Raw genomic sequence first — 10621 nt, forward strand, 5'->3', positions numbered from 1 at the left:
CACAAGGTTCAAACAACAATTTTGCATATTAAAAATACATTAAGTAGCAAGGAAAATTATCAATCAGTAATGGAAAAGAGTCTCCTTGAAATCGCTTGGACCGTAGACCATAACTGAGGAAGCAAGGAGGTCCTTTAATTTTTCCCAGTCTGCCCGCGAACATAACAGTCCGTCGCGAAGCAAGAGAAGGTAAGAAACGCGGAGTTACTGCAGGAAGCGCGGCCTAGAAGGCCCGACTTAGAGCGTCTGCGTTCGCGTTCAACCTCCCCTTTTTATAGCGGACAACGAGATTGTGCTGCTGGAGTGTCATGCTCCACCTCAGCAAACGGCCGCTTTTAGACGACATGTTACTTAACCATGTCAGCGGGCAGTGATCCGTTTCCACAATAAACTTAGAACCGGAGACATAGCAGGCGAGCCTTTGAACGGCCCACACCAGGCAGGCGCACTCTTTTTCAGAGGTGCTGTACGCCTCTTCTCTACAACTGAGTTTGCGGCTCAAGAATAAAACTGGTCGTTCATGACTATTAGCATCTTCCTGGCATAGCACCGCTCCCATGCCGCGATCACTCGCGTCACACTGAATAATGAAGCCCTTGGAAAAGTCTGGCGCCGTTAGAACTGGCTTGTTGCTCAGGGCTTGTTTCAGCCTCTGAAACGCGTTCTCTTTCTCCGAGTCCCACATCACTTTGACGGGCTCAGATTTCCGGAGTGCGTCTGTTAGCGGGCTGGCAAGGTCAGAGTAGTCTCTCACATAGTGTTGGTAATACCCAGCTAAACCCAAAAAGGCCCTTATCTCAGTCTTAGTGGTTGGCCGGGGATAGTTCACAATAGCTGCTACCTTGATGTCTGAAGGTCTACGCAGGCCGCGCCCCACCACATGGCCCAGATAAGTCACTTCCGCACAACCTAGGTGACATTTAGCCGGTTTCGCAGTAAGGCCCGCCTCTTTCAACCTGCTCAACACGATTCGCAAGTGCTCCACATGTTCCTCCCAAGTATCTGAAAAGATGGCCACATCGTCGAGGTATGGTAACGCGAAATCGCCCAAGCCATGAAGCACTCGATCCATCAGACTGGAGAAACAATACGGCGCGTTTTTGAGTCCAAAACTCAGCATAACTGGGCGGAACGTTCCGAATGGAGAAACAAATGCGGCGTAACGGCTAGCTTGTTTTGTAAGAGGTACTTGCCAATAGCCTCTCACTAGGTCTAGCGTAGAGATGTAATTTGCCTTCGACACTGTCTCCACCCTTTCTTCCAGGTTCGGTATTGGATATGTCTGATCTCGGGTTATCGCGTTCAGACGCCGATAATCGACGCATGGCCTCGGATCTTTTCCTGGAACCTGGACTAGTATTAGGGGCGATGTGTAGTCGCTCTCACTTGGTACTATAACCCCCAAGTCACGCATGCGCTGGATCTCTTCAGCCATGATTTTCTTTTGCACAGGTGAACATCGATACGGTTTACTACGAATCGGTTCCTGCGATGTCAGCTCGATGTCGTGCTCTACGACCGTTGTTTTTCCGGGACGGTTCGAAAAAACCTCTTGAAATTCTGAAACGATTCCCTTTAAATCTTCCTTTTGGGTGGCGCCTAGACGTGCGTCCAACATCAACTGATCCAACATTACCTCTAAACCACACGCTCTCATGTCGGCCGTCGTCAGGATTTCCTCCCCTTCCTCATCGGCCGCGTTCAAAGTCAAGTTTACAATTGCCTGACGCTGAATGTATGGTTTCATCAGGTTGCTGTGATAAATTTTGTTGGGCCGTCTTCCCAATTTCACTTCATAGTTAGTATCAGAAAGCTTCGATACAATCTTTGCGGGCCCTTCCCATTGAACTTCGAGCTTGTTTTTCTTTGATGGCCGAAGAAGCATCACTTGGCTGCCTACCTCAAAGGTGCGTTTTTTTGCTGACTTGTCGTAGTACTCCTTCGACAAGATTTTCGCCGCCTTCATATGGCTTTCTACAATATCCTTTGTTTTCCCCAGCCTCTGAAGTAGGTTGAGGACGTATGAGACTACATTTGAGTCTTCATCGCCGCCTTCCCAAGACTCTCGCAGCATGCGCAGCGGAGTTCTCAAGCTTCGGCCATACACAAGCTCTGCTGGGCTAAAACCTGTGGTCTCGTGGGGAGCAGATCTCAAGGCGAACATAGCGGCTGGAATGCAGGCCTCCCAATCACACTTGCGCTCAAAACACAGGGCTCTCAATATTCGCTTGAGTACCGAGTGCATTCGTTCCACTGGGTTAGATTGCGGGTGATGGATCGAACTGTGCACCACTTTGATTCCGCATTTATCCAAAAAGGTGGAAGTTAGGCAGCTGGTGAATACGCTGCCGTTGTCACACTGAATCTCAGAAGGGAACCCTACGCGTGCGAAAATTGAGAGCAGAGCGTCCACGACCTGGGGAGAATTTAGCTCCTTAAGTGGTACCGCCTCTGGGAACCTGGTCGCGACACACAGGGCAGTCAGAACATACCGGCAACCGTTCGTTGATCCCGGCAGAGGACCTACAATATCGATCACCAGTCGCCGAAAGGGTTCTGTTATGACTGGCACCAACTTCATTGGCGCCTTCCATTTGTCAGTGGATTTGCCCACTCTCTGGCAGGTGTCACAAGAGCGCACGAATTGTTCAACATCTTTCCAACAATACGGCCAATAAAACTCCTGAGCAATTCTAGCTTTGGTCTTTTTCAAGCCAAGATGTCCTGCCCACGCATTTTCGTGCGCGAGTTCCAGTAACTGCCCGCGATACTTCCGAGGAATCAAAAGCTGCTCATATTTGAGACCCTGCTTATCTGTGTAGCTGCGGTACAATAAGCCTGATCTCTCATAAAATTCAACTCCCTTTTTCCTCACACCCAGTTTGACGCTCTTCATTAAATCGGCGATCGAGCAGTCTTCCTGCTGCTCGTGAATGAGAGTTTCCTTCTCGACTGCAGCCAGCGCTTGCCAGCCGGTGGAAATCGGAGCGAGAGTTGAGCTCGCGTCGCCTGGCGGCGCCGCGTCTACAGCGCAGGCATCATTCTCAGCCACGTCCAAACACGGCTCGCTCACACCTTCTCCCGCGCTCCGCGTTCCCTGCCGTGCCGTCTCACCACTCAAGTTACCCTGCTCGTCCGGTGTGCCGCAGCGCGGTTCGCTCACCGATGCAAGATCAAGTTGCCTCGACAGATTGCGCGCTTTGGATCGCGTGAGGGCCATGTACGCCACGTCGGCAAAGAAAGATTTGCCCTGTTCCTTAAGAAGCTGCTCCGAGCTGTTTGAGAAGAGGTAGGGAAATTGCTCCGGGAGGGCGGCAGACACAGCGGCTTCCGTGTTTAGTTTACCAAATTCTCCTTCAATGGTGACCATCGCAATTGGTAGACAGACGCTGTGCTGCTCGGCCACTTGCTGTATCTAAGCGCATTCTCCCGTAAACTCACTCGGGGATATCAAAGACTGGTGGACAACGTCCATAGTTGCTGCCGAGTCTCGAAGTGCTCTGCATTTTTTTCCGTTTACCTTAATCTCCTGCATATATGGCTCCAACAGACGCAGGTTTTTGTCTGTTTCCCGAATGGTCGCCAACACAACTCTCTGTTTGCAGTACGCTGCAAGGTGCCCTTCCCTTTTGAAGTTATAACATTTCAACGGTTTGCGTTTTTCAAATGAACGTGTCGCATCGTTGCCCTGTTTGGGAACATCATTAGCCCTCTGAGACTCATTCTGCCCCTCCCTTACAGTTTCTTTTGTAAGAGACGAGTCTTTACGAAACTCACGACGCGTGAATGGCTTCCGTTCGTCGGGCCTCCTCGGAAAGCCATCTTTCCTGTCAGTTTTCTCTACGCGCACTGCCTTGTTGTGCAAGCTTCGGCGGGCGTAATATTCTTCCGCTAACTCTGCTGCCTTGTTTAGCTTAACCTCCGTTAGCTTATCTAGCAACCAGAGCCTGACATCATCATCGATACAACGGTAGAATTGCTCTAATGCGATGCATTCCACGAGCTTATCGCGATCGTTGTAAACCTCTTCGCCCTTGAGCCACTCAACTAGGTCGGCCTTCAGACGGAACGCGAAGTCAACATGCGACTCCTTACCCTTATGAGCATATCGGAACCTCTGCCGGAAGGCTTCAGGCGACAATTTGTACTTCCGCAGTAGTGCCTCCTTGACATCACTGTAGCTTTCGAAAGCCTCTTTCGACAGGCACGTGATTACGTCAGATGCCTCCCCGGGAAGCAAAGCCAACAAATTCTGTGCCCAGAGGGATGGCTCGATGTCATTCCGTTCGCACACATGCTCAAATTTCACGAGGAATTTAGCCATATCCTCGCCAATAGCAAAAGGCGGTAGTTGATCACGGATTTTGGGACTGTTAGAAAGGACTGTCGCAGAAGCCAAGCTAGGTGCTGGCGAGCCTTTGTGAAGCTCCAACTCTATCCTTTTACGCTCCAGCTGTCTATCCGCCTCACGCTCCTGCATTTCTTCCTTGCGACGTTCCCTCTCCTCCTCTTTATCGCGACGTTCCTTCTCCTCCTCTTTATCGCGACGTTCCTTCTCCTCCGCTTTCTCGCGACGTTCCCTCTCCTCCTCTTTCTCGCGACGTTCCTTCTCCTCCGCTTTCTCGCGACGTTCCTTCTCCTCCGCTTTCTCGCGACGTTCCTTCTCCTCCGCTTTCTCGCGACGTTCCTTCTCCTCCGCTTTCTCGCGACGTTCACTGACATCAGCCCAGGCCTCTGCGGCTTCCTCAACCGTCACGTCATTAGTCTGCAAGATCTCAAGGATCGCTTTTTTTTTTTTTTTCGTTGAGCACACATCGATGCCCAACTCCTCACAAATTTGGAGAAGTTCTTTGACCTTGTAACTCTCCATCCTTTACCGGCCTCTTGTTGTTTGCCTTTTTAGAATAGTGTACTATACGTTCGCTATCTCGCTCCTAGCAAGAGATGCGCAAGCCTTTCTCACACTGATTCCCTTCTCAGCATCCCCTGGTTTTCAAAACACTTCCTGTAGGCTTGAAACACGCAAGGTTAACACAATGCTACGCTCAGCCTTTCTCTAAGCTACCCTGTGTGTTAGAGAAGTCTGGCGTTTGAGGGAAACTTCAGGTACTCACCGCGCCGAGGTGCCTGACGCCGGTCAATCCCGCAGCTGCCATCCAATGTTGTGCCGGTGGGGTTATCACACAGTAGCCCACCGTCAACAGGGTTGTGCCAAGGAGTTGGTAACGCAGCGCTCGTCACCCGTTTCGTGAACGAGGGCTGTCAGCTCCCTGGGCGGTAGCGATGAATCCGAGTCGGCGTTGGTGAGATGAAGAAAAGGCTTTATACACTATTTACAGGTATTTACACAACAAGATCGGCTCTGGGGCCGAAAGCTAACATAGCCATGTGCGACTGTTCTCGCGCAGCGACGGCCGGGGAGATTCCGCCGCGTCCGCACTGTCAGGGGGCGAACTGCTCCCGATGGACGCTCGTGACGAACTCACACTCGGAGTCTCGAACGGAAGCACTTGAGACTCCGTTGCCGAGAACCGTTGACGCTCAAAATGGTCCAATCCGACGGCAGCACTTTCGCAGGGCCAATGGGAGAGCTTGCTGCGCTCTCGCTTCAAATATGCCGCGGGGCGAGAAGGGGTTCACCGTCAGGGCCACGGCGCGCCGTGCTGTCTGGACGTTCAGCGCATGTTGATACACGTCGCTTCTGTCCCTTTGGTACGGCTCGCCTCCAGTGCACCGGTGCTTTGCAGAGAAGTACCCAGAGTTTGTGAAGGAGGCGTTCGCCGAAGAAGTTTGGCGTCCGGCTGAATTTCTGGGCGGCTTTGGCCAGACACAACACCGTGCTCTGTGCGATGTCAGTGCACGTTTAAGAACCCCAGGTGGACCAAATTTCCGGAGTCCTCCACTACGGCATCTCTCATAGTTTGAGTTGCTTTAGGACGTTAAACCCCACAAAACAAACCTACACAATCCCATGTGCTCAACGCCACCGAAGCCCGCCACTAAATCATCCGTCCTAGCCGATGTCGCTTTGGTGCGTTAAACCTCAGGCCATATTTATTTATTTATTTATTTATTTATTTATTTTTGCTGTTGAAGGCATATATGAGCATCCGTAACAGTGGTGGTGAGCACATTTTGATTTCGAAAAACGCTTGAGCGTTTGAGAAACCTATCTTCCCAACACATGATTGTTACTCTAAATATTACATAATACACTTAGATCAATGCTGTACTTCACCGGTCGTCCATTAGGATCATTAGGATCTCTTTTCGCCTAAGTGCTGTCATCCGAGAAAATTCGCTGTTTCTGACAAGGGGAGTAAAATTTTGTAAAACGCTAAATTTGCCTGCCTCACTCGTATAAGAGAAGAGCCGATAAGAAAAAAAAAAAAAAGTTGTCATATTAGGCACGTGGTACAATTCAGGCCCAAGTATCAGGCCCGTGAGCGCGGTACAATGCCAAAAGCATGCAAAGCGAGGCCGTTAAATCTAAAAGACTGATGCTTGTGTGCCTTATTTTTCTAAAATCCGCGATTCTTTTGCTGCATTGGCGAAACCGACGGATTTTCTTTCTGGAATATTAGAACACTCTAGCAGTAAATCGCTAATGCATTGCAGAATACACGTTTTCGTTACCAATAAACCCGCCGTAAACTCGGAAACAGACCTATGCCGCGTGTGTTTCTGTGAACGCCGCCGGCTACCGATCCAAACTATCGGAGCGACGGTAGCACCACCTCTAGGTCTATCTCGCGGCAGATAGCTCGGAAAAACTTGTAGCAAATGCATGCTATGCATACATGTGTTATTTGTTACTGGAATGTTGTTTTATGTTTCCAGATATATAGGGAGGAATGCTACAAGTGTTCAGTAGTGCTGCAGAAGCATGCTCTGTCAACGTGACAATAATGTTCTTGTCTTCTGCGCTAACTTTAGCTGAACGTCATTTCAAGAGGACGTTTTTGCCCGCTGTGACAGTTTTGCGGAGGAACACTGCTGCAATGTTCTAGCAACATTGCGTGCTATTAGGGTAGGAAGATCTCGGAAGGAGTATTGCGTAACTCCACAGTGATGGATGAATTGAAGCGCTTGATAAAGTTCTTGGAAATCGCCAATATTCGACGTCATGTAAGGTAAACGCTGCAGAGAATGAAAGACGCGTTTACAAGCGTTGCCTTGTTTGTCAATTATTTTACTCGATTTTAAAGCAAAAATCTCGCAGCAGCCTTCTCCCCGAGTTGTCAGTAGTGAAAAATTGATGGTGTCGTATATAGATCTTCGCGTCGTCCGCTTTGGGCGCTTTTGGCGCTTCAACCACTGAGTCCTGGAGTTTTCCTCTTCCTTCTGCCGCATCTGCCGCCGCTGTTCAGCTCGCCAAACACGACAGGCTGCCGCAACTTCTTCGCAAGCATGCATCGGAAACACGAGTTGCAACGTGGCTGAGCGCTGCGCGCTGCGCGTGGCACGAGGAGTTGAGCTAACCGCGTGACGTCAATGGTGCCGTCCATTGAACCGGTCCAGTTCGCTCATTCCTCTCTAGCTATTTATTTTTGCAGCCGCAGTTCAGGTGCTTCAGCATTAGATTACAGATGCTGCATCTGGCACATTTTGTCTTCTTCCTTTTCGTTTTTATCCTGCAATAAATCCCTAAAAGGTGTCTCCTTCTCGTACCTCAGCAGAACTGCGGCAAGAACGCCGATGCAGTGACATGGCCTGTTGGGGGCACTGGGATATCGTCTTGTTATCTAAACGCGGTGCCTCTGCTAACAGCATTATGTACTAAGGATTGGAGAAGACTAGGGCACCACAAAAGACCACCATCAAGCTTACAGCGTCACTCAGATTTCCGGTCGACTCCACCTGTTTTGTGGCGGATAAGGCTCGAATGCCTGGAAGGCGTGACCGTGCGATGACTGCTTCAATCCTACTAGCATAGCACGCAGCCAGTGATTCCTGATGAAATGGCCTTTCTCCAATCAGAGCTGAAAATCTTGCATGGGAGTGTTACGAAGCTATCTTCAGACGTCACATCTGTGCAATCACGAGGCCTACAGCATGCTATCTGGTGCTTGAATTTCTTCGCTTCGGGCTAACTAACGTGACTCCAATAACACATTCGTATTCCCGTTTCTCTCTTTCCTTTATTTTTCGCAGAAATGCAGAGCACATTTTGAACACCCTTGAACGCTCACGCTCACCGAATGCAGTGACACACCATCTCGTATAGTATATGCATACCTTGTCACACCTCTGCTTAGGCAGTGAACGTTCAAATAATTCGAGCTGAAATGCCTTGGATTTTATGCACATGCAGGTCCGCAAGAACGTTGGCATGCACAAACTAGAGGTAGTATCTGGCGCCGCAAATGACCCTAAGGCAGACGAAACCGATATATGCTGCTGTTTTGTTATGAAGTGATGCATCTGTGGTACCGCTTAGAATGCGTGAGTGATAAAAGAAACAAGTGACGAGATTTGGTTGAACACTGGAAAATTCTTCTTGGCTTCGGTGAGCTAGGCAAGTGCTATTTCATGCATTTAATAGAATATAGCATTTAATATCGCACTGTTCCTAGAGACCCGAAGGGCTGATACACTGCGTATGAGGCTGCGTACGATTAATTTGCGTAGACTAATAACTGCCGCACTCTTGTGCAGTCTGCAGCAGAGTAAATATGTGGGGCCAATATAAGGCTCACCTTAGAATGTGCTGGCTAATCATCCGGGTATTTGCCCACTGTCATCGATATCTGCTCGACTGAAAGTCTAGGGGTGCGTTCCAATACCCCCTCGTAGACGTCTACTTAGACGGCTACGCGAGCAGCCGCCATCTTGGGACGCGTTCCAATTCTCGCGAAGCAGTCTCGCGAAGACGGCTTCGCCGAAGTCAACATTGATGCAGACTACTTTGCTGTCTAAACATGGCGGACAGAGCGCGTTCGCGCTGAGCGAGTCGTGCGTGCGGTTGTTGCAGTAGTTGTACGGTTGTCGTGCTCTTTGCGAACGCCGGAGTATATGCATATGAACGATCTTTCAAACGTGAGTTTTTACGTCAATGTATGCGCTGGCTAGAGGCTAATTTAGCTGTCTTTATGGTCGTGAGATTCATAGCACTGCAGATTCTTTTACCGCGCTTAAGAGGAAAGCGTGCGTTAGATGCTGTTGGTCCTCTTTTTTAACTTGACGAGTTTGTCGTGATGTTATCGACGAACTCGTCGCTTTCTGGGCACCTCGCCGGGAGTCAGGACGGCTGCTGCACGGCGCACGTGTGTGTTTCTATCTTGCTGTAGTAGCCGTGGCAAACTCTTCCGCGGATTTTCAGTTAATCTCGGAAGAACGAACTCGCCTGACGATGCCGACTTGTTGCGCATTGATTTTTTTGTGCCTGTACATTATTAAAACGAGTTGTCTTTGGTTTCCTCGTCTAGTGACTACAGACAACAGGTGTAACGGCACAGTTATTCGTTTGCTGTAGCCGGTTATCACCTTTCATCCGTAATCCCCTTAAGTTTACAGTATTCTGCATGTTTTCATTCTTACAGCTGTGTGAATGAGACATCTGAGAAGCATGTACACTTCAGCATCAGTAATAAAAAAGGAAAAACAGACTAACGTTCTCTTTCGTCAATTTGTGATGGGGCTCATTGCGTGAGAAGTCGGTCTGCTACAAGTTAACCTATTAACAGTCTATCTACGTTGTGGCGATTACACATGTAATATTGTTGCTGCAAAAAATCGGCGAACCGTTAAAAACACGATTTTCACCTGTATTGTCGTAAATCTTTAAAGAAAACAACGTTATAATAGTTGTTAAAACGGTTTAGTTCAACCTTTATGCCGCGAGGTGACGCTAGGCGTAAACAGGTAGACGCGTTCCAATACGCGAACCTGTAGACGTCTACGTAGACGTCTACGAAGCAGTCTTGCTAGACGTCTAAGAATTGGAACGCACCCTAGGAGCTACAAAAACGTCTGGCTCTCATGTTATCATCCTGTCGCCAAAAGCGGCGATAATGGAAACCGATTAAATAAAAGACAGCCCCTATGCACGTCCGCAATAAATCATTCGGCCTTTCTTGTACCTTTTTTTACACGCGTGACTGCACGAAAATGTAAACCGACACGTCGCCTCCGTTGCGGGGCGGCAGTGGTATAGTGCTTCCCTCTGTCGGCAACGTGTGGAAACAGCTTGCCCAAACAAAATGGCGCGCATCACGAAGCATAGATTCGGCGTGTGCAGGATCTTATTCCTCCAGACAAAGCCTTAGATAAAGAGCAGGAGACCACCTGTAGGCGACTCCACCGCGATCCTTTATAACTGTCTGCCTGTTGTCAAAATTCTACCCCGGCGATTACGACCAGGAATGTAAACTATGTGGTGAAAAAGCCACTTGTGATGACATATTGTGGAATTGTAAAAAGGAACCGCCCCCGGAATGTTCCTACTTTCGAACAATGAGAGGCTATGTTGGTCAGCTCAGACCCTGGAGTTCGAACCCGGGTCATTGAATGGGATACCCAGGTCGCTGTCAGCCGTGGACTGATAGCCACCTAGCACGGATCATCTGCATTTTTATTTCACATTTCCTCATGGCCCATGCAGGGAGCATTAGAGAGGGGG

General features: G+C 49.3%; 1 protein-coding gene across 1 annotated transcript; it reads right to left on the reverse strand.

Annotated features, from left to right (window-relative positions):
• Positions 1–223: 223 nt before the first annotated feature.
• LOC146204205 (uncharacterized) lies at positions 224–5702 on the reverse strand. The gene is given in 1 exon segment (XM_084604430.1): positions 224–5702. A coding segment is annotated over 1 exon segment (4647 nt). The 5' UTR covers positions 4871–5702.
• Between the last annotated feature and the right edge of the window lie 4919 nt (positions 5703–10621).

Source organism: Amblyomma maculatum, chromosome 1, assembly GCF_055883805.1.
Source record: "Amblyomma maculatum isolate TAMU_Amacu chromosome 1, ASM5588380v1, whole genome shotgun sequence".
NCBI classification, from domain to species: Eukaryota; Metazoa; Arthropoda; class Arachnida; order Ixodida; family Ixodidae; genus Amblyomma; species Amblyomma maculatum.